Genomic DNA, 17,348 nt, shown 5'->3' on the forward strand with positions numbered 1-17,348 from the left:
AAACAGAGTATCCAAAACAAAAAGCAAACAAAGGTGAGTTTCTTTTCACATGATGTAATTATTTATATTTTAATTAACTGGTTGGGCTTTGCGTTACTAGACAGCATTGAAAAGGTAACTTAGCTTTTGGTCTTCCTTCACCCTATGATGAGGTGTTTTTATTACAATTATGTATCTGTTAGAGAGAGATATGCCCTCACTTCCTGTTCTTGTGACAACTTTCCATTAGGGACTGGAAGTGAAAAAAATCTACCAAACAAGGACACAAGCAGAAAAATAGTCTGACAAGTTATAATCATTCCCTAATCTATCCAAAACTAGAAATAAAAAAAGAAAGTTTTAGTTAGAGAAACACTTTAATTTTAAGCCCAACTCTGGGACTGAAAAAAAGTGTATCTAAAAGCAAACAAAATACTGATTGTTAAAGAGGAGGGCTGAGTAGCAGCCAGGGTGGGATAGTCAGGAGGTCAAATTGTGGTCAGGGCTGAGAGGCTCTGCAGGCCAGCCCCTCTGGAATTTCCCACTGCTCTAGAGCTTTGGAGGAAGGTCTAGAGGCAGTGGGTGGATCAGAGGAGTGACTGGCTTGTACTCTTGAGGGATCCTGGCCAATCCCCAACAGGAGGCTTGGCAAGGGGCCAGGACAACCCTTAAAAGTAAGAGAGTCTACACAGCAGCAGGAGAGTTGGAGGGGAGAGGTGGAAGACAGAGAAGGATGTGAGGCTGGAGGTAGGAGCCTGTGAGGGGGTCCAGATGGAGAGGGGCTCACCTGCAGGCAGAAGATCTTGGAAGGTGAAAAATTTGGACTTCACTGGCCCCGAGAGAAGACCACCTGTGTGGCAGGGAAGGAGCGACCCAGATAGAAGACCTGGTAGCAGCCACAGACCCACCCACCAGCAGCACAGGAGAGGGACCAAGTGAGTGAACCTGCACCCCCTGGGCCAGATAGGGGAAGGAGCACTCTAGTGGGTAATTGGATTTGCTATCTTACCCAGACTGTTTCACACTGCAGTGGCAGGCACTGGATCCCCTGACCAGGGATACACCCAGTACAGCTGGATGAGAAGAGGAGTCATCGGGGGTGGTACTACAGGAGATGCTGTCTGGCTCTCCAGAAGAGAGAATGTGCTGTAAAGACTTGTACATAGTTGCTAAGGAGTTTGTCATCAGTTGTCATTTCCCTTGGGAAATCCCATTTACCCTTACTCCATCCAAGTTCTAAACCACCTATTAAAACAAAGCACAAAGACTGGTTACTTTCTCCTGGTGCAAGTCTGAGTGAAGGAAATGTGTGTTGCCTGGCTGTGCATGACTATAGGGATACCCAAATTCCTTGCAACTCCAAAGGGGGTAGTGCTACACAGCTTAACGGTCCTTGGACTGGACTAATACCCTCAAAGGACATATGAGGCAAATAGATGAGAAACCATTGTGCAGCATTCTTTATTAATCATTAAAGCATAAAATGAAGAACACTTAGGGCTCATATACACTTGCAATCAGATGGTGGTAAAAAATAGGTGGTTGAGCCCAATGGCGTAGAGTGGGTTGTCAGCACCAAGGGCAAGGCAACTAATTTGCGCCCCCTAACCTGTTGACTTTTAGCACTCCCTGAGATCCTTCCACTAGTTCTGCTGCAATGGATTATTAAGGGATCTTTGCTATTCACAGCCTTAGCCTCAGATTGGCTGCCTGCAACCCTGCATCCTTTTATTATTGGTTGAGTCTGAGTGACAGCTCTTTCACTACGGTAGTCAAAGAGCTATCTCAGATTCAACCAATGAAAGACTGCAGGCAGCCAATCAGAGACTCTGGCTGTGAATACCAAGGAGGCGGAGCCCTTACCAATTCATGGCAACAGATTGGCCAGCCTATAACCCTGATGTACGGGGGGGAGGGCAGTATACAGTGGGGGGAGCATTGAGCAATATACAGAAAGGGGGGGAGGCAGTAGAGATGCAGCTAGGTGGAGGGGAGGACACAACCAGGTGGACAGAGGAGAGGAGGAGTTGCAGCCAGGTGGAGGGGAGGACAGAGCCAGGTGGACAGGGGAGAGGAGGAGTTGCAGCCAGGTGGAGGGGAGGACAGAGCCAGGTGAACAGGGGAGAGGAGGAGTTGCAGCCAGGTGGAGGGGAGGACAGAGCCAGGTGGACAGGGGAGAGGAGGAGTTGCAGCCAGATGGAGGGGAGGACAGAGCCAAGTGGACAGGGGAGAGGAGGAGTTGCAGCCAGGTGGAGGGGAGGACAGAGCCAGGTGCACAGAGGAGAGGAGGGGATAGAGCCAGGTGCACAGAGGAAAGGAGGAGGCAATGCAGCCATGTCCCCCATCACCACTCACCTGGTATGGCTCTTTTTGTCTCCCACGCAGTGCTGGAAGTCACAGCCTACATCGGGCAAGGAGATCCAGAGCAAAAACCCAGACAGCAAAATGAGGCCGCGGGAGCAAGAAGCTGTGCCAACTGACCACTATCACCTGCCACAGTCAGCTTTGTACACCTCTGCATCCACATCACGTGACCCTGATCAGCCAATAACAAACAGCGCCCGGTCTCAGGCTGCTAATGGGCGAAAGGATAGACTGCACATTTGGGAGTCATGACGACGGGCATGGCAAGAGTGGGGGGTTTTCTGCACCCCTCTAGATCTTGTGCCTGGGGCTGCCACCCCGACTGCCCCCTCATGCTACGTCATTGGGTAAGCCACATATTTACTGCCCCCCAACTTCCTCCCTAAAGCTGCAAAGGCAATAAGGGTTGTACACGTGCTGCAACCATGATGTTGTGCTTCAAAACAAAAATCAAAATGCTTTGCAACAAAAGATATTGTAAGCTCCAAGGAGCAGGGCCCTCCTTTCCCTCTTGTATTGAACTGTACTGTCTCCCTTATATTGTAAAGCGCTGAGCAAGCTGTTGGCGCCATATATATCCTGTACAATAATAATAATAAAGATATAACCCTTTGAAGTGAATGGGGTAGCACAGCATCCGTCAAACACTAGGCTCATGATTGCACTGTAGTATTCCCATTCAGGAGGTTGCGGTATCAAAGAGTGACACATTTGTAAATGAGCCTTTATATAAGTACTTTCCCAGAATTAAGTGAAGAATTGCCCAATATAGTATAGGGGGAATGCACCTACTGCTCCAGAGCTTCTATCTGTTGAATGTGCCTTTCTTCTTTGTGGGCAATGACACATAGACTCCCCCCCCCAACATGTTTCCTCACTAGGATTTTGCCAGATGACACAGAGTAGCTCCAAAGCTGCTGGAGGACTAGAAGTTGTTTGGCCATGCCAAAAATGCTGCAAAACCAAAGAATAAGAGCACTTTCTGCTAACTGCCAAATTGGAGTGCTCAACTGATCACCAGTTCCCCAAGGAATTTGCATGCTGTTATTTCCATCTAAGAAAAATGAAAGAGGTTTTTCATGCTAGAAAGATAAAAATACTGTAGCTGGTGACTTTCAATAACAGGACTTTTACCTGTCCAGGGATCCAGCGCTGTCCTCTGTAGTTCTTCACTGTTCTTTGGGTCCCCGACACCGGCATGTTTACTGTGGGAAGCCAGCTGTGATACTTTGCAGCATCACAGCTGGCTTCCCATTGTCGATGTGTGACCCAAACGGTGCTTTGTGAATGGTCACAAGACCTTCTGGGACCTATGACTGTCCCCATCTGAACAGAAGTGGGAGCAGCTACCAAAACTATGTTCCTGCTCCCCCCCAAAAAATGTGATGTATCAAATGGGGAGAGGAAGGGGGAAGGAGGACATTAAGCAGACTTTCCCTTTTAGGGTGAGTTCCAATTTAATGATGTTGAAGACTCTTATGTAACTCTAGATAAATCTAAAGCTGGCCATAGGTGGATAGAATTTCCAAAGTAAAATTCTTAGGAAAAGTCCTAGGAAAGTTTGTATGAAAATTTAGGAAAATGTTGGAAATATAAATTAAAAATTTTCCATCCTGCTCTTTTGAATTTTCTCATTACTGTGGTCAAAAATGATTGTTGATTTGACCCCAATAATGATTAGAAAAATGAAAGGACTTTCTTAGAACCTTTTTTTCTCAAGAATTTGCATTCAAAATTCTACCCATCTATGGCCAACTTAAGACCAGCTTGGCGACTGACATTTGAAAATGAGAATCAGTGCAATTTCTGTTTTCTATATAAGGTACATAGATAGATGTATTAGGTACTTACAAGCTACGGTCAATGTGTAGGGTTCACTGGTCCTCTTACTGACAAAGTTCTCAGCTTCACACTGATAGTCCCCTGAATTTATACGCTTTATCCTAGGGAAGGAGATAGTCCTGTTATCTGAAGACAAGGTGGATCCAGAGGGGACCCTGCTCCATACTATCCTCTCTGCATTAGTAGAGGTACAGGTGAGGGTCACCGTATCATTTTCCTTAGGAAGCGAGGTAGAGGCTGTAATTGTTGGTTTACTAACCATGTCTGCAGAAAATGGAAATCATATTAGTCATTCTAATACATGTTAACAGTAAATATGAACAGGATCTATACAGAGTCAACAGTTTACGCAGCGTTTTACAATCTAAAGGGTTACAGTACACTTACAATACAATAAAAAAACACGAGGGCTCTGCTCATAACAGCTTACAACCTAATAGGATGGGAAAAGTGGTACAAAAGATAATAGGTATGGGGATGAGCTGATGGAAGAGTTAAAAATTCAGTTGTTAGTTGGAGGCATGATAGTTGTAAGCCATGTACCGGGGTGGCCTCCCCAGGATACAGTGAAGTCACGAACGAGGAAAGCAACCCCAACACCAGCTTTTGCCACAACAGAATTTTACTTAGATGTGGCAAATAAACACAACCGCAAATGCTGGAAACATACAATAAATTTACATACACCCAGCCCAAAGGCTGAGACCCTTGTGCTGCACAGTATGGCGCCTTCTGATGGATGAAGGTAGAAAGTGTAGTAATTTACCTACTGGCGGGCACAAATAAGCTGCCACACCTTACCTGTTATTACCCTAAAAGAGCAGGAATCAGTGTATGGGTGTACGGTATGGGCTAGCCTGCGGTGCAGCACAACAGCTTACAATCTTACACAAATCTACAGTATTCCCCCTCCCATAACTGGTCCTGTAGCACGTGCCTGAGTATTCCTTCTGAGCAAAATGCCAGTCTGGCTTGAGTTTGTAGGATTTTATCAGCTCTCCAATGTGAAATATCACTTTAAGTGGTGGAGTCCTTCCAATAATCAGTAACAACACTTGTGGCCTGACACAAACAGAGACCCTAACTAACTATCAGCCTGGACTCAGTCTCTAGGCGCCAACACTGAAATGAGGTGCGTGCACGATCTTATCGACCCGGGTCTGCTTTGCATCCGCTGGTGACTCTGAACAAAACAAATGTTGCTTAGTTCCTCTGCTCTCATTAGCCTTCCTGGCAGCAATCTCATCAGCTTCCTGGCAGCAATCTCATCAGCTTCCTGGCAGCAATCTCTGGTTAGTGAGGGACGCTTTCACACCTGGATGTCATTGGATTCTCAGCTCACACGGCCCCTTCATTCAGCATCGTCCAAAACATGGCTGCAGTCTCCTCTTCCTGTTCACTAAACTCCAACTCTGTGTGAAAACCCCACCTCTGATGAATATACAAATATCTATGCAGTCTGAGCCTGTGTTAAAAAAACAGTGTCATCTTGTGGCTAAACCGCAGAATGTCAGTCAAAACATTAATTTATTCCACACAATAATTTACTGCACACAAACAGTGTTCAAACAATGAGAGCTGTTTCCCCATCTCACAATAGGCTTCTCTGAAGAGATTCGTTTTCAGGGATCACCTAAAAGTGGCCTGGGTAGGAAATAGCCAGATAGATTGAGGTAGGAAGTTCCAGAGGATGGGAACAGTGCTGGAGACATTCTGGAGATGAGGATGGGAGGAGGAGACAAGGGAGCTAGAGAGAAGGAGATCTTGGTAGGAGCAGAGAGGGCAGTTTAGGTAATATTTGTGACAGATTGAGGTAGGGAGTTTCAGAGGATGGGAGCAGCACTGGAGACACTCTGGAGATGAGAATGGAAGGAGGAGACAAGGGAGTTAGAGAGCAGGAGGTCTTGGTAGGAGCAGAGAGGGCAGTTTAGGTAATATTTGTGTGCTGCGCCAATGAGTCTGGTTGCAATTAACAAACTTGTATTGAAGGAACAGCTCAAAGATACAAACAGCCCAGTGGGTAGTCTCCCAGCTGGGAACACTCACAGTTCTGTGCCAAAAATGTAGAGCGGAGAAGGATCTGATGCACTGACAGCATCTGTCTCTGAAGGTGGAATGTGGCCTGGCTAGTCTGAGCCCAATAGGAGAGGATTCCTAGGAAGAATATCATGTCCCTATCCTGTCCCTATTGTTATCCACTTTCCCTGAAAGATTGATAACCTGTCCCTGCCCTGTCCACTCCCAAAATGCATGTCAAACCAGGGAGCCAGGGTCTTAAATAGACTCTGCCTGACCCAAGATGGCCACCAGAGTCATATGGGGTGGCAACATCGGACCGGATTGCTTCCCCAGTGACCCAAGAAACTAAAGAGGAATATGTTTTTCTTCCTTCCTCTCCCTCTGCAGTGGCACTGTGATGAAGCACTGCCTGCCTACACTTGTGGACAAAATTGGTGATATAGCTGGGGACAGAGTTATGGATGGCTTTGTATGTTGTTGTTAGTATTTTGAATTTAATTGATTGGGTAATATAATAAAAATAGTTGAGTTTAACTTGCCATTCACAGTGCAACTACAGTTGTGTCCAAAATTATTCAACCCCCAATGCTGTAAAGGGGTTTAGGGACTATAGTGTACATTTGGAATTGTATTCAGAATCAAATCCTACAAGGACGTTGTAACTACCCAAATGCAACTAAAATGACATCAATTGTTTATGTAATACAGTAGTAAATGGTTCTTATGTGGTTTCTTCATTGCCACAATTATTCAACCCCTTAAAGACTACCACTCTGAAGAACAGAGGTTCATACAGGTGCTTTCCATCAGGTATTGAAAACACCTGTGGATGTCACCGAGCAGCAATCAAGCATAATAAGCACCAATTAGGCAGCTTTAAAATGACTGTGATACTCAGCTCCTTCTAGACATTTACTGGTGTGGTTACAAACATGGTGAAGGCAAGAGAATGGTCCAGGAAGACAAGAGAAGAGGTGATTTCTCTTCACAGGAAGGGCAATGGCTATAAGAAGATTGCAAAGATGTTAAACATACCAAGAGACACCTTAGGAAGCATCATTCGCAAATTCAAGGCAAAGGGCACTGTTGAAACGCTACCTGGTCGTGGCAGAAAGAAGATGCTGACTTCGACTGCTGTGCGCTACCTGAAGCGTAGAGTGGAGAGAAGTCCCCGTGTGACTGCTGAGGAACTGAGAAAAGATTTGTCAGATGTGGGTACAGAAGTTTCAGCCCAGACAATAAGACGCACACTGCGTAATGAAGGCCTCCGTGCCAGAACTCCCAGGCGTACCCCCTTGCTGTCTCCAAAGAATAAGAAGAGTCGACTGCAGTATGCCAAAAGCCATGTGGACAAACCACAAAAGTTGTGGGATAGTGTTCTGTGGACTGATGAAACAAAATTAGAACTGTTTGGGCCCATGGATCAACGCTATGTTTGGAGGAGGAAGAACAAGGCCTATGATGAAAAGAACACCTTGCCTACTGTGAAGCATGGTGGAGGGTCAATCATGCTTTGGGGCTGTTTTGCTTCTGCAGGTACAGGGAAGCTTCAGCGTGTGCAAGGTACCATGAATTCTCTTCAGTACCAGGAGATATTGGATGGAAACGTGATGCAGTCCGTCACACACCTGAGGCTTGGGAGACGTTGGACCTTTCAACAGGACAATGATCCCAAGCATACCTCCAAGTCCACTAGAGCATGGTTGCAGAGGAAAGGCTGGAACATTTTGGAGTGGCCATCGCAGTCACCAGACTTAAATCCGATTGAGAACCTCTGGTGGGACTTAAAGAAAGCAGTTGCAGTGCGCAAGCCTAAGAATGTGACTGAACTGGAGGCCTTTGCCCATGAAGAATGGGCGAAGATACCCGTAGATCGCTGCAAGACACTTGTGTCAAGCTATGCTTCACGTTTAAAAGCTGTTATAACTGTAAAAGGATGCTGTACTAAGTACTAAGATTGAATGTCACTTGGGGGTTGAATAAAACTGATAATGCTGTGAGCACAGAAAAGACATTTGTGGTTATTTCATTATAACTGTTATGTTATATTTGTCTGACCTACAAGTGCCTCTTTAATGTAAATGTAAGCAAGATGACTGAATGATCAAAAGCAATGTCAAACTGGCCAAAACACTCAATTTCAGTGGGGGTTGAATAATTTTGGACACAACTGTATCAGTGCAAAATATGAAAAGAAACTATATGGCTATGATTAGAGATGAGCGAAGTATTCAAAAATTCGATTCGACTGATTCGGCGAATTCGTGGAAAATATTCGATTCGAGTCGAATATATTCGCTGTGAATTTAACTTCAAAAAGGGTGTTTCTAGGCTTCAGAGAGACTTAATATTAGTGCAGAACACTGTACCTTTAATTTAAATGCCCTTGGAGTCTGCTGGGGAAGAGAAATAATACTGTCAGTCAGTATGACATGCAGATGAGTGCCGTCGATCTTAGAATCACCGCACACTTCACTCATTTGGCCAGTCACGGGGCCAAAACCAGTGTTTGGAGCCACAGTGTGGCGGTGGAGGCAGCAGCAATGGGAGGCCATACAGCAACCTATGACAAAATGGAAACCAGCAGGAGTGTGAGGAGACCTGAAAGTGGCACATGGCAGAGTGGGAGCAATGGGAGGCGGTACAGGGACCCAGGTCACACTGTGGGCTCAGCAGCAGCGTGACCAGGCGGTACGGGGGCCCATGGCCGATTTGGGGCCTGGCGGCACCTATGGGAGGCCTGTAATCTGCCAGCAACCTAAGACAAAATGCAAAACCGCAGGAGTGTGAGGAGACCTGAAATTGGCACATGGCAGAGTGGGAGCAATGGGAGGCGGTACAGGGACCCAGGTCACACTGTGGGCTCAGCAGCAGCGTGACCAGGCGGTACGGGGGCCCATGACCGATTTGGGGCCTGGCGGCACCTATGGGAGGCCTGTAATCTGCCAGCAACCTATGACAAAATGGAAAACCGCAGGAGTGTGAGGAGACCTCAAAGTGGCACATGGCAGAGTGGGAGCAATGGGAGGCGGAACAGGGACCCAGGTCACACTGTGGGCTCAGCAGCAGCGTGACCAGGCGGTACGGGGGCCCATGGCCGATTTGGGGCCTGGCGGCACCTATGGGAGGCCTGTAATCTGCCAGCAACCTATGACAAAATGGAAAACCGCAGGAGTGTGAGGAGACCTCAAAGTGGCACATGGCAGAGTGGGAGCAATGGGAGGCGGTACAGGGACCCAGGTCACACTGTGGGACCAGCAGCAGCGTGACCAGGCGGTACGGGGGCCCATGGCCGATTTGGGGCCTGGCGGCACCTATGGGAGGCCTGTAATCTGCCAGCAACCTATGACAAAATGGAAAACCGCAGGAGTGTGAGGAGACCTCAAAGTGGCACATGGCAGAGTGGGAGCAATGGGAGGCGGTACAGGGACCCAGGTCACACTGTGGGCCCATCAGCAGCGTGACCAGGCGGTACGGGGGCCCATGGCCGATTTGGGGCCTGGCGGCACCTATGGGAGGCCTGTAATCTGCCAGCAAACTATGACAAAATGGAAAACCGCAGGAGTGTGAGGAGACCTCAAAGTGGCACATGGCAGAGTGGGAGCAATGGGAGGCGGTACAGGGACCCAGGTCACACTGTGGGCACAGCAGCAGCGTGACCAGGTGGTACGGGGGCCCATGGCCGATTTGGGGCCTGGCGGCACCTATGGGAGGCCTGTAATCTGCCAGCAACCTATGACAAAATGGAAAACCGCAGGAGTGTGAGGAGACCTCAAAGTGGCACATGGCAGAGTGGGAGCAATGGGAGGCGGTACAGGGACCCAGGTCACACTGTGGGCTCAGCAGCAGCGTGACCAGGCGGTACGGGGGCCCATGGCCGATTTGGGGCCTGGCGGCACCTATGGGAGGCCTGTAATCTGCCAGCAACCTATGACAAAATGGAAAACCGCAGGAGTGTGAGGAGACCTCAAAGTGGCACATGGCAGAGTGGGAGCAATGGGAGGCGGTACAGGGACCCAGGTCACACTGTGGGACCAGCAGCAGCGTGACCAGGCGGTACGGGGGCCCATGGCCGATTTGGGGCCTGGCGGCACCTATGGGAGGCCTTTAATCTGCCAGCAACCTATGACAAAATGGAAAACCGCAGGAGTGTGAGGAGACCTCAAAGTGGCACATGGTAGAGTGGGAGCAATGGGAGGCGGTACAGGGACCCAGGTCACACTGTGGGCTCAGCAGCAGCGTGATCAGGCGGTACGGGGGCCCATGGCCGATTTGGGGCCTGGCGGCACCTATGGGAGGCCTGTAATCTGCCAGCAACCTATGACAAAATGGAAAACCGCAGGAGTGTGAGGAGACCTCAAAGTGGCACATGGCAGAGTGGGAGCAATGGGAGGCGGTACAGGGACCCAGGTCACACTGTGGGCTCAGCAGCAGCGTGACCAGGCGGTACGGGGGCCCATGGCCGATTTGGGGCCTGGCGGCACCTATGGGAGGCCTGTAATCTGCCAGCAACCTATGACAAAATGGAAAAAAAAAGGTGTGAAAAAGGCCACCATTTTAGAACGGTAGCGAGGGTCCAACAAGGTGGACAGCCAAAAGTCATCCCTCTGTCTGATGGTTATTATTCGGCTGTCGCTACGCAAGCAACCGAGCATGCTATGGGCCATTTGTGCCAAGGAATGCGAGGGACTCCCTACCTCCATCTCCACAGCATACTGCCACGGTGCGTCTGGGTCCTCTGTCTCCTCCTCCTCCTCCTCTACCAGATGCTCCTGCTCCTCCACTCCTGTCCGCTGAGTGGAAAAACCACCCATTTCACTCAATAATTCCTGAGCACCAATGTCCTCCTCTACCTCCTCCTCTTCTTCCTGTCCTGCCCCCACAGGGGTCATGTGGCGTTGAGATCTGTGCGCCACGTCTACCGCACTCTGACCAGCCATTGTTAACAGCATTTGTTCCAGGACGTGCAACAGAGGAATGACCTCGTTCATCCCATAGTCCTGCCGACTCACGAATAGCGTGGCCTCCTCAAAGGGCCTGAGCAAGCGCAGGTGTCACGCATGAGCTGCCAATGGCTGACATCTAAGTTACACAGGGAGTACCTTTATCCGCTTTTAACATCAGGAAATCTGTGATGGCCTTTCGCTGTTCGTAAAGGCGGTCTAACATATGTAGGGTTGAATTCCACCTTGTTGCAACGTCACAGCATGAGGAGTCGGTACGGGGGCCCATGGCAGATTACGTGCCTGGCAGCAGCAATGGGAGGCCCGTAATCTGCCAACACCCAATGTCAAAAAATTGAACACACCAGCAGTGTGAGGAGACCTGAAAGTGGCACATGGCAGAGTGAGGCGATGGAGACAGCAGCAATGGGAGGCCGTACAGGGACCCATGAGAGACTGTGGACCTGGCAGCAGCATGAGGAGGCGGTATAGGGGCCCATGGCAGATTAGGGGCCTGGCAGCAGCTATGTGAGGCCCGTAATCTGCCAGCACCCTATGACAAAAAATGTAACACACCAGCAGTGTGAGGAGACCTGAAAGTGGCACATGGCAGAGTGTGGCGATGGAGACAGCAGCAATGGGAGGCCGTACAGGGACCCATGAGAGACTGTGGACCTGGCAACAGCATGAGGAGGCGGTATAGGGGCCCATGGCAGATTAGGGGCCTGGCAGCAGCTATGTGAGGCCCGTAATCTGCCAGCACCCTATGACAAAAAATGTAACACACCAGCAGTGTGAGGAGACCTGAAAGTGGCACATGGCAGAGTGTGGCGATGGAGACAGCAGCAATGGGAGGCCGTACAGGGACCCATGAGAGACTGTGGACCTGGCAACAGCATGAGGAGGCGGTATAGGGGCCCATGGCAGATTAGGGGCCTGGCAGCAGCTATGGGAGGCCCGTAATCTGCCAGCACCCTATGACAAAAAATTGAACACACCAGCAGTGTGAGGAGACCTGAAAGTGGCACATGGCATGAGAGACTCTGGACCTGGCAGCAGCATGAGGAGGCGGTATAGGGGCCCATGGCAGATTAGGGGCCTGGCAGCAGCTATGTGAGGCCCGTAATCTGCCAGCACCCTATGACAAAAAATGTAACACACCAGCAGTGTGAGGAGACCTGAAAGTGGCACATGGCAGAGTGTGGCGATGGAGACAGCAGCAATGGGAGGCCGTACAGGGACCCATGAGAGACTGTGGACCTGGCAGCAGCATGAGGAGGCGGTATAGGGGCCCATGGCAGATTAGGGGCCTGGCAGCAGCTATGGGAGGCCCGTAATCTGCCAGCACCCTATGACAAAAAATTGAACACACCAGCAGTGTGTGAGGAGACCTGAAAGTGGCACATGGCAGAGTGAGGCGATGGAGACAGCAGCAATGGGAGGCCGTACAGGGACCCATGAGAGACTGTGGACCTGGCAGCAGCATGAGGAGGCGGTATAGGGGCCCATGGCAGATTAGGGGCCTGGCAGCAGCTATGTGAGGCCCGTAATCTGCCAGCACCCTATGACAAAAAATGTAACACACCAGCACTGTGAGGAGACCTGAAAGTGGCACATGGCAGAGTGTGGCGATGGAGACAGCAGCAATGGGAGGCCGTACAGGGACCCATGAGAGACTGTGGACCTGGCAGCAGCATGAGGAGGCGGTATAGGAGCCCATGGCAGATTAGGGGCCTGGCAGCAGCTATGGGAGGCCCGTAATCTGCCAGCACCCTATGACAAAAAATTGAACACACCAGCAGTGTGTGAGGAGACCTGAAAGTGGCACATGGCAGAGTGAAGCGATGGAGACAGCAGCAATGGGAGGCCGTACAGGGACCCATGAGAGACTGTAGACCTGGCAGCAGCATGAGGAGGCGGTATAGGGGCCCATGGCAGATTAGGGGCCTGGCAGCAGCTATGGGAGGCCCGTAATCTGCCAGCACCCTATGACAAAAAATGGAACACACCAGCAGTGTGTGAGGAGACCTGAAAGTGGCACATGTTTGGGGCATGATTCATGGCGGATTTAGTCAGTTGTGTCAGGAACTGGTGGTTTGAAATCCAGACTAATCCACGCCTGATTCATTTTCACAAACGTGAGTCTCTCCACACTTTGGGTGGACAGTCGTGTCCTCCGCGGAGTTACAATACCTCCTGCCGCACTAAACACGCGCTCCGATGCCACGCTACTGGCCGGGCATGACAGCCTTTCAAGGGCAAATTCAGCTAGTTGGGGCCAAAGGTCAAGTTTCGTTGCCCAGTAGTCAAGGGGATTGTCTACCTCGGTTGGCAGGGTGCTGTCCAAGTAGGCCCAAGCCTGTTGTTTGAGCTCCTGGTCCAGGTCCACCTGATGCTGCTGCTGCTGCGGCTGGTTAGTAGTTTCCTCACTGCGCTGGTGAAGAAAGCTACTGATCATCGACTGCAGACTGAGGCAGCCGCTGCTGGTGGAGCTGCCACTGCTCCTACCACCCCACCCCTCCCCTGCTGCCATGGCAGCGGAACGCGAGCGCACAGGGCCCACAGTGTCTGAGGATGGACGTTGGCGCACAAAGGTAGAGACCAACTGACTACATAGGTGGTTTTTATAGTACGTAATTTTGGCCTCCCTCTCAGCAGGTGTGAAAAAGGCCACCATTTTGGAACGGTAGCGAGGGTCCAACAAGGTGGACAGCCAAAAGTCATCCCTCTGTCTGATGGTTATTATTCGGCTGTCGCTACGCAAGCAACCGAGCATGCTATGGGCCATTTGCGCCAAGGAATGCGAGGGACTCCCTGCCTCCATCTCCACAGCATACTGCCACGGTGCGTCTGGGTCCTCTGTCTCCTCCTCCTCCTCCTCTACCAGATGCTCCTGCTCCTCCACTCCTGTCCGCTGAGTGGAAAAACCACCCATTTCACTGAATAATTCCTGAGCACAAATGTCCTCCTCTACCTCCTCCTCTTCTTCCTGTCCTGCCCCCACAGGGGTCATGTGGCGTTGAGATCTGTGCGCCACGTCTACCGCACCCTGACCAGCCATTGTTAACAGCATTTGTTCCAGGACGTGCAACAGAGGAATGACGTCGTTCATCCCATAGTCCTGCCGACTCACGAATAGCGTGGCCTCCTCAAAGGGCCTGAGCAAGCGGCAGGTGTCACGCATGAGCTGCCAATGGCTGACATCGAAGTTACACAGGGAGTACCTTTATCCGCTTGTAACATCAGGAAATCGGTGATGGCCTTTCGCTGCTCGTAAAGGCGGTCTAACATGTGTAGGGTTGAATTCCACCTTGTTGCAACGTCGCAGATCAGGCGATGATGTGGAATTCCGTTCTGCCGCTGCAGCTCAATGAGGGTGTGCTTTGCGGTGTAGGAATGGCTGAAATGCAGGTAAAGTTTACGTGACATTTTAAGGATGTCTTGCAGTGGGATGGTGGATTTTAGGAACCGCTTGACAACCAGATTGAACACGTGAGCCATGCATGGCGCATGGCACAACCTTCCTTGACGCAGAGCAGACACCATGTTCTTTCCGTTGTCGGTCAACATGGTTCCGATTTACAGTTTGCGCGGAGACAGCCATCTGTCGATTTCTCTGTTCATTACACTCAGAAGTTCCTCCCCTGTGTGACTACGTTCGCCAAGGCATACCAGGTGCAGCACAGCGTGACACCGTTGCGCCCTGCACATGTGATATGCCGGTCGGGTAATGGGACTTGGCACGGGGGTGGCGGCTGAGGACACGGCGGAAGAAGAGGTGGTAGAGGCGGACATGTTTGCTGGACCAAGGACGTGCAAACGTGGAGGCAAAAGCGTCGTGACCTGTCCAAGTTGCTGGTGCGGCTGTGCCGGCACCACGTTCACCCAGTGGGCCGTAAATGACATGTACTGTCCCTGACCGTAGTTACAGCTCCACACGTCGGCGCTGCCGTGCACTTTGGCAGAGACCGACATGCTCAAAGACTGGCCCACCATCTCTTCTACATGTGAATGCAGGGCTGGCACTGCCTTTTTGGCGAAGAAATGACGGCTTGGCACTCTCCACCGCGGCGCGGCACAAGCCATCATTTCTCGGAAAGGTGCTGAGTCCACCAGTTGGAAAGGGAGGGACTGCAGCACCAGCAACTTGGACAGGAGGACGTTCAGCTTTTGCACCGTCGGGTGCGTGCTCGCAAACTGTTGTCTCTTGGAAACGGATTCCAAGAAAGACTGCTGACGGAATCCGCGAAGAGGAGTAGCAGGAGAAGGAGCATCTGAACAAGCGGAAGATGCCAACGAGCGACAACTCCCCTCAGCAGAGGTGTTGGAGCCTTGACTGGCTGAGAGAGGGCGATTGACGTCGGGTGACGGAGCAAGTAACGGAGCGGGTGATGGAGCGGGGGCTGGGGCAGGCAGAACCGCCGTATCTTTATCACGGTTTTCCCAGGCCACCGAATGGCGACGCTGCATATGCTGACGCAACGCTGTAGTCCCAACATGGGCCCCCTGGCCACGCTTGACTTTCTGACCACATAGTCGACATACGGCTACGTTTACTTCCTCGGGCGGCTTGACGAAAAATTGCCACACCACCGAGTAGGAAACTTTGCCCCCGCTACTCCTCACTGGCTGACTGCTACTTCCTCCGTGCGCACCGGCACCACTACTGGCCGTGGTGGTAGGCTGCAGTGGAGCTGGTGCTCTACTCCGTGGCCGTTTGGCTCCACTGACACTGCTGCGACCCTGCTGCCTCCTGGGCAACCCACCGACTGTTTCGCTCGCTGCCAAGCTGGCACCCTCTTCTCCTGATGATGCGGAAGAAATTACCTGATGACGACGAGGCTGCCAAGTGCGATCAACCTCCTCATCATCAAGTAGGGTCTCCGCCTCACTACTAGCCCCCTCGGCTGCGTCTGGGTCAGGAGACAGACCTGTCTCTAGACCGGCTACCGAGCCACTCTCCTCGCCAGTACTTCTTCGCCTGGCTGCTGAAAAGGCGGATGTCTCCCCCCGTTCCTGACCGCCCTCTGTTAGCTCTTCCTCACTGTACAGTGGGGCTGAGCTCACAGCATGCGATACTTCGCTTGGTGAGGGAACACCAAAGGACAGGGGCAGGTAGAGGACACGTGATTTCAGTGGGCTTGCTCCCGGGCCATGCCAACTAACGGTTGTGTCTGACGTACCCACCGACCGTTGGCTGTAGGTGTCAGAGGTGACCTGGGAAGAGGAAGACGACCGAGCCAACCAATCGATGACGGCAGGGTTGTCGGTGGAGACACGACCGCTGGATGACACCGGGAGCACTGGCCTCTGGCTGCGAATAGTGCTGCCTCGACCCCTTCCTGTGCTGCCACGTCTGCTCGCTCCTAAAACATTGCCTCCTCTGCCACTCCTCTGCATGTTGTCTGACATACTCTTTAATTCAACGATTCTGTGTCCCTGAGTAACAATTCTGTGTCCCTGAGTAACAATTCTGTGTCTGTCCCTGAGTAACAATTCTGTGGCCCTAAGTAACGGTTCTGTGGCCCTCAGTAACAATTCTGTGTCCCTGAGTAACAATTCTGTGTCTGTCCCTGAGTAACAATTCTGTGGCCCTAAGTAACGGTTCTGTGGCCCTCAGTAACAATTCTGTGTCCCTGAGTAACAATTCTGTGTCTGTCCCTGAGTAACAATTCTGTGGCCCTAAGTAACGGTTCTGTGGCCCTCAGTAACAATTCTGTGTCCCTGAGTAACAATTCTGTGGCCCTAAGTAACGGTTCTGTGGCCCTCAGTAACAATTCTGTGGCCCTCAGTAACAATTCTGTGTCTGTCCCTGAGTAACAATTCTGTGGCCCAAACTAACGTTTCTGTGGCCCTAAGTAACAGTTCTGTGGCCCTCAGTAACAATTCTGTGTCCCTGAGTAACGTTTCTGTGGCCCTAAGTAACAGTTCTGTGGCCCTCAGTAACAATTCTGTGTCTGTCCCTGAGTAACAATTCTGTGGCCCTAACTAACGTTTCTGTGGCCCTAAGTAACAGTTCTGTGGCCCTCAGTAACAATTCTTTGTCTGTCCCTGAGTAACAATTCTGTGGCCCTAACTAACGTTTCTGTGGCCCTAAGTAACAATTCTCTGGCCCTCAGTAACAATTCTGTCTGTCCCTGAGTAACAATTCTGTGGCCCTAACTAGCGTTTCTTTGGCCCTAAGTAACGATTCTGTGGCCC

At 50.8% G+C, this 17,348-nt stretch overlaps 1 protein-coding gene across 1 annotated transcript in view; it reads right to left on the bottom strand.

The window, feature by feature from the left end:
* Window positions 1-17,348, bottom strand: part of LOC149443907 (cell adhesion molecule CEACAM7-like) — a 41,258-nt gene that overhangs the window by 19,781 nt on the left and 4,129 nt on the right. The window contains exon 3 of the mRNA XM_089655144.1: window positions 4,197-4,449. Coding sequence (XP_089511270.1) covers window positions 4,197-4,449 — 253 coding nt within the window. The remainder of the gene's footprint in view (window positions 1-4,196; window positions 4,450-17,348) is intronic.

This window comes from Staurois parvus, unplaced genomic scaffold (genome assembly GCF_062004578.1).
Source record: "Staurois parvus isolate SC_StPar_1 unplaced genomic scaffold, SC_StPar_1.0 ptg000827l, whole genome shotgun sequence".
Classification (NCBI taxonomy): Eukaryota; Metazoa; Chordata; class Amphibia; order Anura; family Ranidae; genus Staurois; species Staurois parvus.